This window comes from Nelumbo nucifera, chromosome 4 (genome assembly GCF_055504915.1).
Source record: "Nelumbo nucifera cultivar China Antique chromosome 4, China Antique-T2T, whole genome shotgun sequence".
Taxonomy (NCBI): Eukaryota; Viridiplantae; Streptophyta; class Magnoliopsida; order Proteales; family Nelumbonaceae; genus Nelumbo; species Nelumbo nucifera.
Genome location: NC_142652.1, coordinates 44,031,234 through 44,050,441, shown reverse-complemented (window position 1 = coordinate 44,050,441; position 19,208 = coordinate 44,031,234). Strand labels below are relative to the sequence as shown.

General features: G+C 40.4%; 1 protein-coding gene across 2 annotated transcripts in view; it reads right to left on the bottom strand.

The window, feature by feature from the left end:
- Window positions 1–19,208, bottom strand: part of LOC104606971 (uncharacterized) — a 117,741-nt gene that overhangs the window by 86,222 nt on the left and 12,311 nt on the right. For both annotated transcript variants that reach the window (XR_016085750.1, XM_010272435.3), the window contains exons 3-5: window positions 18,877–18,934; window positions 18,468–18,683; window positions 12,296–12,571 (exon numbers count right to left, since the gene is read on the bottom strand). Coding sequence is in view for 1 of the 2 variants with exons in the window: in XM_010272435.3 (XP_010270737.1) it covers window positions 12,296–12,571; window positions 18,468–18,683; window positions 18,877–18,934 (550 nt within the window). In the remaining variant the exon portion in view is untranslated. The remainder of the gene's footprint in view (window positions 1–12,295; window positions 12,572–18,467; window positions 18,684–18,876; window positions 18,935–19,208) is intronic.

Below are 19,208 nucleotides of genomic sequence, written 5' to 3'. Positions count from 1 at the left end.
TAACTTTTCTCCCTTCCTATTGGAAAACGTGGGGTTACTGGTGCAGATCTATATTTGGTAGTTGTGTAAAAATAGAATTGTATATATTCCTAGGATTGTGGAAGAATTGATTTAGAAAGTTTTTCTTTCTATTCTTGTACTTTCTACTTTCTTTTCTTTCGATTTTTCTACTTTCTATTTTCTTTTCTTTCTATTTTTTTCTTCTTTCTATTTATTGCAGCAGCTTACTATATAAATATGTCAATTGGCAATAGAATGAAATACATCAGTATTCTACCATTCCAAAACATGGTATCAGAGCTCTAGGTTTGTCAACCTTGAGTTTTTTTTTCGGCCTTCATTGCCAGTTTTTCGTGTTTTTCTCTTCTGGCTTCAGTGTTGATCTGTAACCAGAAGTGTTCCTTTATTCCGGCCAGTTCTTCCCTCCTTTATTCTCCTTTCCTGCTGCCCTTATTTTTCCTCCATTAACAATGTCTGACATGACTGCAACAAGTGCTCCCGTCCAAACCGATGAAGGAGCAACAAATTCTCATCCTCACACTAGTGATTTGCAGAATATTCAGACAACATATAGACTATGACCAGAACTACTTGAAGTGGTCACAACTAGTGCGTACCTATTTGAAGGGAAAAGGAAAAATTAGTCACCTTCTTGGAACAGGGCCAAAGTTGGGCGAGCCAAATTTTGATGCTTGGGACGAAGAGAACTCAATGATTATGTCATGGTTGTGGAGTTCAATGACACCCGAGATCAGTGATACTTGTATGTTTCTTCCCTCTGCAAAGGCTATTTGGGATGTTGTCCGACAAACTTATTCCAAAGCCCATGACGCTGCTCGTGTCTATGAGGTCAAAGTGAAGATAGTGGCGGCCAAACAAGGGAGCAGAAGTGTTACAAAGTATGCAAATCTGCTGCAAAATTTATGGCATGAGCTTGATCATTATCGGGTTCTTGAAACAAAATGCCCTGATGATGTTGTGATCTTGAAGAATTTTATTGAAAGAGATAGGGTGTATGATTTTTTGGTCGGACTGAATGCTGAATTTGATCAGGTTCGAATACAAATTCTTGGCAAAGAAGAAGTGCCTCCATTGAATGAAGTCATATCCCTTGTCAGAGTTGAGGAAAGCCATCGTGGAATCATACTTGAGCCTAAAGATCCCGAAGGCTCAGCCATGGTGGCAAGGGGAGGAAGTTACAGTGGTTCAAAGGGTGAGAACAATCACAACTTGGCTCGTGACACAACTACCCGTGACTCTAACGATAACCTCTGGTGCACCTATTGCAAAAAGCCCAGACACACAAAAGATCGGTGCTGGAAACTTCATGGGAAACCTCCCACATCCAGCAAGGAATGGGGAAATTGAGGAGTTTCAAAAGGAGTTCAACAGGCCCATAATATCTCCACAACCCCACAGCAAGAACACTCAAGTCAGGGACCATTTAATGATGAAGAAATTGAAAGGCTAAGGAGCTTCCTGAAATCCTTGAAACCAGGAAGTGGTTCTACCTCTCTTGCTCTCTCAGGTGAGTCTTTATCTCTAGGATTACATGCCCCGGCTAGTGTTTTTCCATGGATTCTTGATTCTGGAGCTACTGACCACATGACACCCTCTTCACTACATTTTCTCACCTATATGCCCTGTCCTAGTAATAGAAAAACTTTTGTTGCTGATGGTTCTTTCACCACAGTGACAGGGATTGGGAATATTCAAATTACTCCATCCCTATTGCTTAAAAATGTGCTTCATGTTCCTAAGTTATCCACTAGCCTTATCTCTATAGATAAACTCACCCAGGATGTGAACTGCAATGTTGTGTTCTTTCCTTCTTACTGTGTATTTCAGGACCAGGTTTCGGGGAAGAAGATTGGACTTGCTAAAGAAAGGGATGGACTTTACTACCTTGAAACAACCAGAAAACCATCTCACACTGTTATGCATGTCACACACGAATCATTCTTATCTACCTCCAATAAAGATTTAATTTGGCGTCATCACTTCCGTTTCGGTCATCCTTCATTTCCTGTTTTAAAAACAATGCTTCCTTCCTTGTTTAAAGGAATTGATGTTGAAACTTTTCATTGTGATGTTTGTGAACTTGCTAAGCACAAAAGGGTTTCTTTCCCAATCAGCAATAAAAGATCTTCAACTCCTTTTTATTTGATTCATTTGGATATATGGGGCCCTTCATAACATGGTCCAAACTCATTTCGGTGTGAGAATTAAAAGGTTTCGATCTGATAATGCTACAGATTATTTTAATCAGAATTTGTCCCCATTTTTTCATAAAGAATGCATTGTGCATGAATCCTCCTGTGTTAACACTCCCCAACAGAATGGGATAGCTGAGAGGAAAAATGGCCATCTTTTGCAAACCACCCGAGCCTTTCTCTTTCAAAACCGGGTGCCAAAACAATATTGGGGGAAGTTGTCCTTACTGCTGCATACACCATAAATAGACTACCATCTAAAGTTCTTGACAACCGAAGCCCAATACAAGTCCTTTCTCAATTCTACCCTGATATTCGAACCTCAAATAATCTCACACCAAGAATTTTTGGCTGCACTGCCTTTGTTCATGTCCATAATAAGGGAAAATTGGATCCACGAGCAATCAGGTGTGTCTTCTTGGGATATTCCCCAACTCAGAAAGGTTATAAATGTTATCATCCAGCCACCAGAAAATTCTACACCTCCATCGATGTCACATTTGAGGAGGGACAATCCTTTTTCACTCAACCTTATCTTCAGAGGGAGCCCTCATTAATGGAAGATAAGGCCTCGGATCTACTCTCCTTAGATGTATTACCCTCCTCACAATCATCCAACCGTCAAGAGTCACATCCCTCTGAGTCACAATCCTCTGAGCCCCACATTCCCGAGTCTCAACAAGAGTCAAACAACCCGACCATTGAACCAAATTCAGACACTGTTAACCCCACCAATAATGTGCATGATGATGTGAGATATATGCAGGTTTACTCTAGGAGAAAGTTGAAAAACAGCCCACTTGATGTATGGAACTGTTTGATATTAGATGCAAACCAGAAAATGAACAAACAAGAGAGGAAGAGAAGAGAGAGCTGGCGGCAATGAGTGTTAGAGAGTAAGAGGTTCGAACATAACCCCTCTCTAACACTCTAAACATCTTATTAATAAGTTAATCTTTTACAAATTACAGAGAGGCCCTTGAGTGAGCAGGAAAATACAAAAAAACAGACTATTACAGAGTATGGGCCCAGAATAAGGCCCACAACAGAGAGAAACATAACATAACATAAAATGACAGTCTATGGGCCATTCGGCCCATCTTCTCTACACTCCCCCTCAAGCTGAGCATAGATGTTAATCATGCCCAGCTTGCCAGTGTCATGTTGAAGCCTTCCCTTGGAAATGCCCTTGGTGAGAAAATCTGCCAATTGTCCTTCAGAAGTAATGAATGGAAGACACACTTCACCGGAGGAGACTCTTTCACGAATAAAGTGTCTATCAACCTCAATATGTTTGGTTCTATCATGTTGTACCGGGTTGTGAGCAATGTTGATGGCAGCCTGATTATCACAGTACAACATCATGGGTTTGTCATGATCTACCCCAAGTTCTTCCATTAAGGACCTTAGCCACAACAATTCCGAGACTCCATGTGCCATGGCTCTATATTCTGCTTCTGCGGAGGATCGAGCCACAACTGTTTGTTTCTTACTCCTCCAAGAGACAACATTACCAGCCACCAGACTGCAATACCCTGAAGTAGATCTTCTATCATCAATATTTCCAGCCCAATCAGCATCAGTATAGGCTTCAAGTTTCAGATGACCATGTTTGGCAAATAGAATTCCTTTTCCTGGAGAGCCTTTCAGATAGCACAAAATCCGTTCTGCGGCTGCCATATGGGTATCTCTAGGAGCATGCATGAACTGGCTAATGCAACTGACAGCATACGCAATATCTGGCCTAGTCATGCACAGGTACAAAAGCTTCCCAAGAAGTCTCTGGAAGACCCCTTTGTCTTCCAACAAAGTTCCATCCGAAGCTAAAAGTTTGTGACTCATATCAATAGGAGTTGCAGCTGGTCTTGCACCCAATTTGCCAGTTTCAGACAACAAATCAAGGACATATTTCCTCTGGGAAATAAGAATCCCATCCCTGGATCTGGCAACTTCTATGCCAAGGAAATATCTCAACTCCCCCAGATCCTTAATCTCAAATTCTGTACGGAGGAAAGACTTAAGGCCCAGAATGCCTGAGGCATCATCACCAGTCACTATAATGTCATCAACATACACAATGAGATACACTGCTAGAGACCCACTTTTCTTCACAAAAAGAGTATGATCTGACTGTGTCTGAACATAGCCGAATTTAACAAGTGCAGCTCTAAATCTCTCAAACCAGGCTCTAGGAGATTGTTTGAGGCCATAAAGAGATTTCTTCAGTTTACATACCTTTCCTTGCATATCTTTCTCATACATTCCTGGAGGAAGACACATGTAGACCTCCTCATGTAAGTCACCATTCAGAAATGCATTCTTTACATCTAACTGATAGAGAGGCCAATCAAAGTGAGCTGCCAGAGACAAAAGAACCCTCACAGATGTCATCTTAGCAACAGGGGCAAAAGTTTCCAGATAGTCAATCCCATATGTCTGTGTGTAGCCCTTTGCAACAAGTCTGGCCTTGTACCTCTCAATAATCCCATCTGCCCTGTATTTAATGGTAAAAACCCACTTGCATCCAACTGGATCCTTCCCTTCAGGCAAATCCACCACCTCCCAAGTACCATTTTCATGTAGGGCATCCATTTCAGCCTGCATGGCATCTCTCCATTCTGGAATCCCAAGAGCTTCTGATACAGACCTAGGAATGGGGTTAGAAGCAACTGAAGTGAGGTAGGCACAATATAAAGGGGAAAGTAGGTCGTAAGAAAGGTGTTTGGAAATGCAGTGTGCAGTACACTTCCGCTTTCCTTTCCTAACAGCAATGGGGACATCAAGATCTGGGAAGGAGGATTCCAAGGGAGCTGAAGCAATACCTGTTATCTCATCTGTGATTGGGAGGGTATGAGCCTCATCTGTTGTAAGGGAAACCACTTGCTCATTCCTGGATCTCTGCCTTTGATACACTTTGGGATTATGGGTAGGACGAGGAGGTAAAGAGATAGGAGCACTAGGACAAGAAGAATGAAGTGGCTGATCCTCCTTTGATTCATTTTGGGAGGATACAGATTTGTCAAGAGACTGAACTGGGACAGGAAGGGGAAGAGCAAAAACTTGTGACAGACTCTCCCCCTGTTGACAATGTCCTTCCTGAGAAGAACCATAAAAAGGAGAAAGTTCATCAAAGGTAACATCTATAGAGACATGTCTGGTGCCAGTCTTTGGATCAAAACAACAATAACCCTTTTGTGTGGGGGAGTAACCAAGGAAGATGCATTTGTGGGCTTTTGGTTCAAACTTGTGTCTCTGCACACTTGGAATGTGAACATAACAGGTACAACCAAACACACGAAGAGGAATTGGGAAGAGATCCTTATCTGGATGAAGAAGACTGAAGGGGGATTTAAACCCTAAAACCCTGGATGGCATACGGTTTATTAGATAGGTAGCAGTAAGTACAGCATCACCCCAAAATCTTGTGGGAACATGTGAGGCAAATAAAAGGCTCCTTGCAACCTCAACAATATGTCTATTTTTCCTCTCAGCAACTCCATTATGTTCAGGGGTTCTAACACAGGAGCTTTGGTGAATAATCCCCATGTCAGAGAGATACAAGGATAAGCTCTTCTCAAAATACTCTTTTGCATTGTCAGATCTGAAAACCTTAATTCTGGTACCAAATTGAGTTAAAACAAGCTCATGAAATTGCCTCACAAGTCTCGGGACTTCGTCTCGGGATTTCATTAAGTATATCCAAGTGAATCTAGAAAAGTCATCAATAAACAGGATAAAGTATTTGTAGCCCCTCATAGAGGGTAAGTGGTAAGGCCCCCACACATCAGAGTGTACAATATGAAAAAGAAAAGAGGATCTTTTATTGCTCACAGGGTAATTTTTTCTACAATGCTTTGACAACTGACATGACTCACAATTGAGACTGGACACACTGACTCCCTTAAACAGTTTGGGAAACAAATGACTTAAAGCAGGAAAAGGTAAATGACCCAACCGACAATGACTCAACATAATTTGACTGACAGACTCTGAAGAAGTAGAACCAAAAGCAACATTCTTGGGATGATCAAAGCATTGGCCAGGGGTGTCAAGCAAGTATATTCCATTCGCTTCATGGCCACTCCCAATCACCTTCCGAGACTTCAGGTCCTGAAACACACAGTGAGAAGGGAAAAAGGTTACACAACAGTCCAATGACTTGGTCAAGCTACTTACAGATAACAAGTTGGTATTTAACTTAGGTACATGAAGAGTGGAAGATAAAAGTAAAGAGTCTGTAGGCTTGACAGTTCCCTTGCCAGAAATGGGGGCAAGAGAACCATCAGCTAAGGTGATTTTGTCACGGCCAGGAAGCAAATCATATGACACAAACAAAGTGGAAAGGTTGGTCATGTGATCAGAAGCACCTGAGTCAATGATCCAAGGGGTCTTGGGATTACCTGAGGTAGATGCATGGTTAGCAGAAGCCCTTATACCTGAGTGAGCAAATGCAGTGGTGGCTGGACTTCTAGAAGGGTTGGATGATGAAGTTACACCTTCAAGCTGGCTGATCATCCTTCCAAACTTCTCATATTCAGCTTTCATGGCTGCCAATTGTGCACTTGCAGACTCAAACTCTGTATCTGTACTTGTGGCAGTATGTGCACTTCCTGTCTTTCTATTGTCATTCTTCTTCTGGAATCGGATAGGAACAAGACTGGGATGCAATTTCCAGCACTTGTCCTTAGTGTGTTTCGGCTTCTTGCAATATTCACACACCACCTCCTTCTTTCCTGTGCCACTGGGAGCTCCTGTAACTCCTTTGGGTTTGATTCCCATATTTGCAAAATGATCACTGATACTGACCCCTTGAACCTGCACTTTCCTCCTACTTTCCTCACTGCTGACCAAAGCATATGCTTGAGACAATGAAACATCTTCCTTGGACAGGATGTTTTGCTTTGTAATGTCATATTCAGAATTGAGCTATTCCTTTCAACCAATTTCCTATATGTTTCAGCATCCTTAGGGGTATCCCATGTCACGGCCTCTATCAAATCAATTTCTTGCCATATAGATTTTAGGGCTAAGAAGTATGCTGCAAGTGACTTCTCCCCCTGTCTTAGAATCTTCACATCACTTCTCAGTTTGTAAGCTCTGGCTACATTCAACTTCTGGGAGTAAGTTTCTGCAACACTATCCCAGATTTCTTTAGCCGAGTTCATCCACAAGTAATGTTGGCTAATCTGTGGCTGCATTGAGTTCACAAGCCACCCAATCACTGTGTAATTCTCCTGCACCCATTTCTCATAAGAGGGATCCTCCTCTGGGGGAGCTTTCTTGCTCCTAGAGATAAACCCCCACTTTCCTCTACTGCAAATATGAATTTTTACGGATTGTGACCAGGCCAAATAATTGGTTCCATCCAATTTAACTGTAGTTACAGCCAACAAGGAATCAGTTGTAGTTCCCAAATTATGTCCATATTCAGCAGTGCTCTTGTTCTCAATTTCTGAGAAGTCCATTATGTAACAGCTTCAATTAGGGTTTCGGCAGGCCTTTAAAAGTGATCTGATTTCAAAGAACTCAGATTGAGTTGAAACAGTAGCAAACAAAACAACTCACAAACTCAGTTCAGAACTAACAGCCGTGAGAACCAAGTTCGGTGGCAGCACTTTCAAGGGGAGAAACCCTGATTCAGCCTTCAAGGAACAATCAGTAGGCCTCCAAACAATATGTATTCTTGGTTCCCAACAATAATTTCCCAAGGAGAACAAAGAAAACAGTCCACAGTACCTAAGAGGACTTTTTACAAACACTATGTATGCAACAGTCAACACTTCACTGTTAACAAGCAGAAATCTCTTCAAGAACACTTCGTCTAAGTCCAAGAAGCAGCTGAACTAAGTAGAGGCTTGTACCACTTAATTTAGATCAGTTTTTTTAGCAGTTTGGAAGCCCAATAACAGCCGAACCACACTTCCAGAATAACCCAGAAATCAGTCCAGCAACAGTGGGCCAAATGGAGGTGTTTTGAATGCTTTAACAGTCCTCCCAGATAACAAAAAAATAACTCAGCAAAGAACTGAGAAAAGACTTACAGCAAGAGAGTCTCTGGTTTCAACTATAAACCAGGCCGAACACTTGTTCTCTGAGATAATTTCGCAAGTCCTTTTCTCTTATTTCAAATCAGGCCAAACAACTTGCTCTCTGATTCTTCCTGGTCACCGAACCCTTCTCCAAGTGTATAGACACTTGGGCACCCTCCAATGACCTCCAAGAACCAGGCGAATGACTGTAAACTTTCAGCCCTAGAACCTCCTCATGTAGTTGGCTGAACTAGAACCACATGAGGGACACGCCAAGCAATGACCCGCTCTGATACCAAGTTGAAAAACAGCCCACTTGATGTATGGAACTGTTTGATATTAGATGCAAACCAGAAAATGAACAAACAAGAGAGGAAGAGAAGAGAGAGCTGGCGGCAATGAGTGTTAGACAGTAAGAGGTTCGAACATAACCCCTCTCTAACACTCTAAACATCTTATTAATAAGTTAATCTTTTACAAATTACAGAGAGGCCCTTGAGTGAGCAGGAAAATACAAAAAAACAGACTATTATAGAGTATGGGCCCAGAATAAGGCCCACAACAGAGAGAAACATAACATAACATAAAATGACAGTCTATGGGCCATTCGGCCCATCTTCTCTACAGAGAAGAAATCCAAATCCTCAACTTGTGCAAGTCCAAGATTCAACTCCTAATCCTGGAACTGAGGGATATGCAGAACCTGAACCTGCACCTTCACAGTCTGAATATGACCTACCTATTGCACTGAGAAAAAGAACCAGAGAATGTACCAAACGCCCATTGTACCCTTTAGCCAAATCTGTGTCGTTCCAAAGATTCTCTAAATCCCATAAAAGTTTTCTAGCCAGCCTTAACACTATTTCAATTCCTAATACTCTAGCCGAGGCACTTTCTAATAAGGAGTGGAGAAAAGCCTTGAGAGTGGAAATGGAGGCACTAGAAAAGAACAACACATGGGAAATTGTGGATCTACCAAGAAACAAGAAGACTGTAGGTTGTAAATGGGTGTTCACAATTAAGTACAAATCTGATGGGTCGTTAGAAAGGTACAAAGCACGACTGGTAGCCAAGGGATATAAATAGACTTATGGGGTAGATTATCAGGAAACTTTTGCCCCAGTAGCTAAAATGAATACAATAAGGGTGTTATTGTCTTTGGCGGCTAACTATAATTGGGATTTGCAACAGTTTGATGTAAAGAATGCATTTCTCCATGGTGATCTAGAAGAGGAGATATACATGGAAATTCCACCGGGTTTTGGAGAAGGCATTAAGGGGAACAAAGTTTGTAGGTTGAAAAAAGCACTATACGGCCACAAACAATCTCCGAGAGCATGGTTTGGAAGGTTTACAAAGGTGATGCTTAGTACAGGTTACAAGCAAAGTCAAGGTGACCACACATTGTTTATCAAACACACAGCCTCAGGGGGAGTTACTGCACTATTAGTCTATGTGGACGACATAATCGTTACTGGGAATGATAAAAAGGAGAAGGAAGCATTGAAAAACTGCCTTTCCAGAGAATTCGAGATAAAAGACTTGGGGAGACTAAAGTATTTTCTCGGGATTGAAGTTGCACATTCTAAACAAGGCATCTTTATCTCTCAACAAAAGTATGTTGTTGATCTTTTGAGAGAAACAGAAAATATGGCATGTAAACCAGCTTCTACGCCTATAGATCCCAATCATAAACTTGGAGAAGCCAGCAAGAATGCAAGTGTAGACAAGGAGATGTTCCAAAGACTGGTTGGAAAACTCGTTTATCTTGCACATACACGACTAGATATTGCATACGCTGTAAGTGTAATAAGTCAGTTTATGCATAATCCTAAAGAAGTTCATCTGCAGGCTGCTCATCGAATTCTGCACTATTTGAAAGCCAATCCAGGAAAAGGAATTTTATTTAGAAGAAATGAGGGACTGGCTCTTGAAGCATATACAGATGCCGATTATGCAAGATCTCCAGTAGATAAACGGTCCACTTCCGGTTACTGTACCTTCTTGGGAGGAAACTTAGTCACTTAGGAGTAAGAAGCAAAATGTAGTGGCTCGATCAAGTGCAGAGGCAGAATTCAGGGCTATGGCACAAGGAGTGTGTGAATTACTCTGGTTGAAGATAATTTTAGAAGACCTGAAGATTCCACGAGAAGAGCCTATGAAACTATATTGTGATAACAAGTCAGCCATCAATATTGCTCACAATCCTGTTCAACATGACAGGACGAAGCACATCGAAATTGACCGACACTTTATAAAAGAGAAACTGGACGCAAGTTGATTTGCACTCCCTATGTATCTACAAAAGGACAACTGGCCGATGTACTTACTAAAGGGCTCAATAGTACAGACTTTCGAAGAATTATAGCCAAGCTGGGAATGGAGGACCTCCATTCACCGGCTTGAGGGGGAGTGTTGGAAAACGTGGGGTTACTGGTGCAGATCTATATTTGGTAGTTGTGTAAAAATAGAATTGTATATATTCCTAGGATTGTGGAAGGATTGATTTAGAAAGTTTTCTTTCTATTTCTTTCTTTCTATTCTTGTACTTTCTATTTTCTTTTCTTTCTATATTTTTACTTTCTTTTTTCTTTTCTTTCTATTTTTTTCTTCTTTCTAGTTATTGCAGCAGCTTACTGTATAAATATGCCGATTGGCAATAGAATGAAATACATCAGTATTCTACCATTCCAAAACACTTCCCAATCAATCTTCTTCCTTACCCACAGAACTTTCGGCACTGTTGTTGAGGATGATACTACTAAATCTTCTTCAGTTTCTAATTTCCACCCCCCCCCCTGATACCCTTACACCTGATTTCTCCTTTTCTGTGCTTGTATGAATTTCTCCTCCAGGGCACTTGGTCTTTCCAGTTTCACTATGCTCTCCATGCTTCGATTAGAATTCTTCTAGGGCACTGGCCACCAACACCTAGCCTTGTTTAGCCAACCTTCAGGTAGGCATATTGTTTTTTTCTTCCCTTGACCAAAAATTTTTGTTAATGTGATGTACCATCCTCAGTTGTTCCTTCTACTCGACCCAGTATTCATTTTCTCCTCTATCTTATTTCTCCATCCTTCTCTCTTCACAAAGAAAAGCAGGCCATCTATGAATCATTTGAACCAGTTCAAGACCACCAAGTCCAGGATAACCGTTGCTCATTTGTCTTCTCTGATTTTCAGATTTGTTCTTCTAGATTTTGAATCCTCAAGTAGCAGTCTTTTCTTTTCCACCTTGATTTCTTTCCTCCACCTTGTCGCCGGAATGAACTTCTCCATATTCTCCAGTTTTCTTTAACCATGTATATCCTGTTATTTTGCAGTTAACTCTTCCAAATTCCAAAGTTTTTAATCAATGAGCAGCTTAAATGTAGTCATAAATAGCATAGAAAGAATCATTCAAGGCTTTAATGCAAATTCCCCCACATGTTGGCAGCATTATTTTTATAGATGCATGTTAGCAGCACTACAAAACCAGGCTTCTAAAGCAAAGGGAACCAATTAAGTTCATCCATTAATTGTAAATTAAAACAAAAATGGCATTCATGCTCATAGCTGGGGTGGCAAATCCTATCATCTGAGCAAAACAGCTCATATTTAGCCTACAATAAAAATGTCAAAAAGTCTTCTATCTACCAAGTAGAAACATGGCTCCAGTGACTCGAAAACAAAAAGAAGCACTTTGCCTAAAGACATTTTGTATACTTCTTTTCTTTGATGCAGTTTATTTGACTATTTGAAAGAGGTACAGATATAGACATACAAACACGTCAGGTACAGAACAAGTGTGAGGACATGCATGCAAAACTCAAAGAAATGAAATGACATATTATAAGTACAACAACAACTACAACAATAATAGTGATGGTAGTAGTGGTGATGATTATGATAATGGAAACAGTGTTACCAACAATGAAAATGGTAGCAACAAGAACAAACAACAACTCTGTCCAGGTTATTACAATATAGAACACACTCCCTTGGAGTCAAAAATATAAAGAATTATAAAATAACTAAAGGTTTCCATCCATGATGTCATGTACAATTACCATACCGTGAAGTGTTGAAGCTTCTCTGTGTCAAATGCATCCTGCTTAGATATCTGTTGCTCATAAGGTATACGAGCATTATACATTTCCATGGCCTTCTGGTATGCTGAGGTAACATGACTGGGGATTCCATCCAAGTCAGAACAGTTGCTTTCATGAAGATTCCCATGTTTGACCTCCCAAGCTTTGTAAGCAAGAAGGGTTGATCTTAGGTCATCAAGTGGTACAGATAACTGACGATGGAATATGCTTCGAATGCATTGAATTTGCTTTTCTTTTCCCTGGTTGTCATTGATAAATTATCTCATGTGTCATATTTCATAAAACAAATATTAGATAAAGAAAAAAAATCACAGATCAAATGACAACAAAATACAACAGTTATCTCATTACATAAGCATGTCATTAAATAAACTGATAATTTGCACTTAAACTAGAAAACCTACCAAGTAAAATAGAAATCAAATAAGGAAGAAATATTTTTAGATAAACAAAAAATAAACTTTATTAAGGAAAATAAGGAAAAAATATACAAAATTATATACATACATACATATATGTATATATAGAGAGAGAGAGAGAGTGATTTTTTTTATCAATAACAATGAATTTTATTAATGATTGAGAAAAACAGAATTACAAGGGAAGGAGCTAAAGAATCTTAACTCCCAACTACCCAAAGTACAACTTAACCATGAGACAATTACAAAACAGCCCAAAAGATAGAGTTTCTGTTCACCCCTTGCCTAGTTAGACCATCTGCCAATGCATTTGCACTTCTCTTTATCCATGTACAATGAATTTCAATGCCCTTGGTGAGCCACTTGAACTTCCTCTTTTCATTGCTGTATTTCCAGAGCATAGAACTGTCATCTTTTAGCCAATTCACCACAATTTCAGAATCACCTTCTATGATCAATTTTTTAATATTCACTTCCTTGACCCTTTGTATCCCATCAAGAGCTCCTAGTATCTCAGCACTCAAGGAATCTCCCACCCCAATCGGACCAGAATACATGGCTAACAAATTCCCTTTCTCATCCCTTATCACTCCCCCTACTCCGAAGGGCTTGCCTATGCTGCTACCATCAAAATTCAGTTTGGTAAACCCATGAAGGGGAGGTGTCCAGCAGGAATTTAAGGTCTTCTTAATTGAGGCCGAATCTACAATCTCCTTCTAGCTTCTTATCATCTCATCAACTGAGAAGACTTTAAACAATTCCAATGTTCTCAACCAATGTATCATCCTAATGTGAATAGTCTCCAGGATTACTTCCAAACTTCTTTCCTTATTTGAGAATATCCTTGAGTTTCTCTCCTCCCAAACAGTCCAACACACTACCACATCTCCACATGATCTTGGCCCTTTTGGTTGACCAGTTAGGCATGGAAGTAAATAAGCATTGCACATTCAAAGGGGGAGTCCACCTGCACCCAAACAACGAAGTAAACCATTCCCAAATACCTTTAACAAACTGACAAGAAATTAGTAAATGGTACCCAGACTCGTCATTGGATTTACAGAGAACACACCAGTGAGGAGACAAACAATTGTTGGGTCTTTTTCTTTGAAGTAGATCCCTTGTATTAACTCTTTCAAGAAAAGCTTCCCAACAAAAATGCCCAACCTTTGGAGGTATAGGCCGACACTACACTTCTTTAACAGGGAAAGAAATTCCAACAGGAGGAGGGGGTAAAAGGGCTTTAAAGAAAGAGGCACAAGTGTAGGAACCTGAGAGAGTGAGTGTCCATATTCTATTATCTGTCTTTGATGGCTCAATGAAGACCCCTTCAAGAATGGATAATAAGGCTAAAGTACAAGCTAACTCTGTGTCCCTGACATCTCTTCTCAAGCTCAAGTTCCATCCAAACCTAGAAGGTGAATTAGAAGGAACAAGAAAAGAGGAAATTGGTTCATTTTTAAGGGTAAAAATAGCAAAAAGGCCTGGAAATTGATCTTTTAAAGAGGAATCCCCAACCCAAACATGTTCCAAAAACTTAATGAGGTTATCTAATTGCAAGTCATACCTAATCCAAGGAGAGAACAAGGGCAAGATGGCTTGAATAGCTTTCCAAGGAGAAGCTCTTGTAGTCCTTGCTAGAATCCCAGAGTCCCATCCATTGTCTGCCAACCCATGTATACTTCCCATTATATTAACCCACAGTCTTTCTTTCTCCAATGAAAATCTCCATAGCCATTTCCCTAGTAATGCTAAGTTCTTAATCCTTATGTTCCCAATTCCCAAACCTCCCTCCTTCTTATCCCTACATACCACCTCCCACCTGACCCTATGATCCTTCTCCTCCTCCGGCTCCCAAAGAAAATCTCTCATTAGTTTTTCCAACCTGCTAGCCACCTTAGTTGGAATCTTATAAAGGCTGACAAAATATAGACCGGAAGGTTAGTCAGAGTAGACCTAATTAAGGTGGTTCTCCCTCCAAGAAACATAATTTTTCTTGTAGTTGACAAGTCTCTTTTCAACCCTCTCCACAATAGGGGCCTAAAAATCACCACTCTGAGGATTATCCCCCAGAGGTTAACCATGGTAATTTAAGGGCCAATTAGAAACTACACACCCCAAAATGTTTGCATACTCACCAACCTCCCCTTCCCCCATATTGATTCCAACTATACAACTTTTCTCAATGTTCACCCTAAGGTTTCATTGAAATTTAAAATGCAATTATATGTTGTTGATAATGTTTCATTGAAATCTACCATTTAAGAGAGGAAATTATTGCCAAGGCTCTGTTTGTTTGCAGTTTAAATCTGATCCAGATATAAATTTTGCACCTAGTTCAGTTTTGCATCCATTTGTAACTATGAATTGCACTTCCATCTGGTGCAAAATTACACATTTTTCTTAGTTGCACTCATTGGCAGTGCAACTTTTACATCTGAGGCAGCATTTGGTGAGGGTACAAATGCAGAACTGAAGTAAATTTGCACTCCAGTTCGGTTTTGCAGGTTTGGTAAGAATGCATTCTTGTATAGAAAATGAAAGTAAATCTGTTTTTCAACCATTTTTTGCATTCAAAATGGGATGGGAAGGGCAGTTATGGAATTTCAGATGGAGAGAAAGGTTTAGATTTAAACAGGAAAGGACACATTGGAGGGAAAAAGGTAAGAAGGCGGGGGAGCTCAGTTCGCACGTGGTAGAAGGGGAAGTTAGAGGGACACAGGTGGAGGGAGGAATTAGCTTCGAATCTCCTATAGGTGGGGCTCACAGGAGGGGGGAAGTTGTGAGAAAGAACAAGCTCACAAAGTTGGGGTAAAAGAAAGGGAGGGGCATTATTGGTAAAAAGCAGTTTAAGAGGGGTTTCTTGAAAAATATTTCAAAAGGTAAGGACCAAAAGGATGTTTGGGTTGGATGGTTGCTAAATATGCAGAAGGCAAAAAGACAATGGAGTTTCAGAGAAAGAGAGGAAACAATGACCGTGTAAGAGTGTCAAGTGCCACCCGAGTTGCTACATCGTTCGAAGAGGGAGGGAGCTCGTCGTAAGGCTAGCGGGTAGGTCTGAAGTTGGGAGAGAAAGGAAGGCTATGGATTGAGTTTTGTCGAGGGAAGTCAAAGCCTGATGTTTCCCAGCAGGTGACCATGGTTTCTTTGGCTCCGACAGTTTTCTGAGCAGGAGAAGAAGATAAGACCTCGGACCTACTGATTTGTTTAACAAAGGACAGGGAAGGAGCTACTGATGGTGCTTCTGAGTTTAGTGAAAAGCGGATCAACCAAGAGGTAAGCACCCCTATCTCAGATGTTGGCCAAATGTTTGAACGCAGGTCGAAGGAGGGATAGGGAAAGGAGCTTGGGGAAGAGGCAAAGTCTCCCGGGGTTCCAAAAAAAAAGGCTGTTTGGGGAGTTAGGAGGGAGTGAGAGAAAAGAAAAGGTATTACAATAGAAAAAAGAGCTCTTGTTTCTTCTCAGGGGGTGGAAAAAGGAGTAGGAGTAAGGGAGGTAGGACAAGAAGGGTGCTCGGAGGGGAATAGAGGGGAAAGACAAGAAGAGGGAGCAGTGTTTTAAAAGGCGTGGGAGGCGTATGCCTGGAGGCATGCCTCCGGGCGAGGCGCTCCCAAAACGTCCTGAGGCGTATGCTAGAGGCGCTAACACCTCTAAGGCGTACGCCTCTTGCGTTTTTTTCATGAGGCGTGCTAGAGGCATACGCCTCATGCACATCTTATATAAAAAGACAAAAAAAAAAGAAAAAAGAAAAAAAAGTAAAGGAAAAGAAAGGGGAGGGAAAGAAAAAGAAAGAGAAGAAAAAAAAAGAGAAAAGGAAAGAAAATAAAAGGGAAGGGAAAAAAAGATAAGGGGAAAGAAAGTAAAGAAAAAATAAGATCCCCCTTCCTCTTCATCCTCCTCCTAACCCCCCTCCTCTTAAGGAGGCTTACGCCTCCTTGTATTTGAGAGGGGTAGTGGAACGCCTCGCGTCACGCCTCCACATTTTAAAACCTTGAGAGAGGGAGATCGGAGGGGGGACAGTCTAGGATTCAGATCTGATCTGAAATGGTGTTGTTGAAATTGACAAGCTGGTAGAAAAGGAGGTCCCTATCAAAAAATCCTTGGGTTTATTTTTCTGGGGAGGGGAAGAATTTGCAAGGAAGGCCTTCGAACGCATTGAAAAATTAGGAGGGAAGAAAAAAATAGAGAAAAAGAAAAACATGGGAAGGGCAAGGAGTGGGACGAAGAGGGGGGAGAGGAGGAAGTGGGTGAGGACAAAAGGTGAGTCTTTTTCTCTTTAGTTGTCAGGGGGGAAGAGAAGAGTGTGGGTGACCAGCTGGAACGTAAGGGGTCTGAAAGATAAGGAAAGAAGGGTGACAGTGAGAAATTTAATGAGGAAAAATAGTCTTACTCCTACAGTTGTGCTGCTGCAGGAGAATAAACTGGAATCTTTTAGTCTGGGCATGAGGGAAGAAACTTGGGGAAGGAGCAGTGTTAGGGGAGAATTTTTGAAATTTCTTGTGTCACAGACTTGTAATCTCAACCGGTTCTGTTTTTCTTGATTTTTCTGGTGTAGTGTAACCGGCATGTGTGCTAGGATGCGACTGGGAGCTATCTTAACAACCCCCGGGTAGTATGGCTCTTTTTATTTTAATGGAATCTTTTATTCTGATTCTTCCAAAAAAACGACAAGGAAATTTATGATGGAGGTTGCAGGTAATTTTAAAGGGAGGTGGGAAGATAAGGCAAAAGGAGAGTTGGTTTCAGATGGGGAGAATGCTGCTTCAGGCAAGTCAAAGGAAGTTGTGGAAGCTTCAAATACGGTCGCATTTTAAAACTCAAAAAGAAAATCAAAAGAACCAGCATCAGATTCTGGTTTCTAAGGTGCTCGCGAGGATAAAAGGAGGTTTGTTTTGAGTAGGGCCTAACAACATGGCTAAAAAAACAAAAGGCCAACCAGAAGAAGAAAAGAATATTTTATTCAAGAAACAGAGAATAAGAGATAAAGAAGTGTTGATCGGTTTTGGGGGGTTAGGGTCTCGGTTGGGCTTCTCGAGGGATGTTAGATAGGCTTTTTAGATGTTTATGGGTTTTTGGTTTCTCAGTGATGTATTTGTGTTTGTGATTTTTGTTTGGGATGCTTTTTTGTAAGGGTAAATGATGGAACCGTGGAAGGGCTAGTCTTTGTGATGTCAAGGGCCTATGTGAGGATTTTTCTTTTGGGATTTAGTCTTTGGGTTATCTTCTCTCTCGGATGATTGGTTATAATCATTCTTATATTTCTTTTTTCTTTTAATAAATTTTTATTTACCTTCAAAAAAATAACGTGTGCATACACTTCTGATTTTTGAGAAATATAAACTTAGGCATTTAGTGACAAGTGAATACCAAATTAAAATATCCGACTTCTATTTATCAAATATCACTAGACATCATAAGGACAGTAGATTTAACATCTACATAGTTATACCTTCAATTTTAGACTTTGTTAAGCTTAAAAAAATGTACACCCCCATGCATAATGATAGCACACCCAGGAAACACTTTCTTGTCGAGTTCCTAACATATTTCCCTTTACCTTAATAATTAAAGCAAAATCAAATACGAGAAAATCAAATAGAAAAATAGAAGAAAGTTGAGGTAGAAATTAGCCAATAAAAAGGCTTGATGTAGCAAAGTGATCACTGATAGAAAATGTAACACCAATATGAAACCTTATATTAGGGTAAAGTCTGACCTCATTGTTGTTATCATCAATAGTATGAAATATATTTAGTTCAAATTCTCTGTATGCTTCCCAGATTTTATTGCCTTCAACAAGATGCAATCCACCAGCAGTAAGAGCACGCTCAAATAAGTCCCTCATCTTCTTGATGCCATCTGATGAACATTCCCGTACTGATGGATCATGTTCTTGAACAAAATTTACATAGTCGCACCAAAGAGATACAGACTACACAAAAGAAAGTATATTCAGCTGCATTGCAGAACAGTGACTAAATGCAAAGTTACTTCAATTTCAATATGTGCTTAACAAAAATAGGTCAGGTAAAAGAATAGAAAAGACAGTTGCCTTGAAGCCATCATAATATCCATTTTTTGACAGAATATGAAGTCCATGTTACATAACGAGTACCAGAACCTACCAGATATTCATGCACTCCTCGCTCATAAAGTTTTTCAATTACAGCAAAGGCCTCAGGTCTGCAAAATTAGAAAGAACATGCAACAATCACTGAGCAATCAACTAATCCAAACAAATGAATAAAAAATAACAAAACCATACTAATAAGACATTATCCCATAATTCATAAAAAAAGTGAATTATTAAATCAGAACCAGATTTAGAGTGAGTTCATACAACATCCCAGGGAGAAGCGCGAGCTGCAGCCCCTCCTTGAATCTTACAAGTAAACTAGGAAAGAAAAGCAAGAATCATAACTGAGCCCAAAACAATTCTTCCCTATTTACCCCTTGC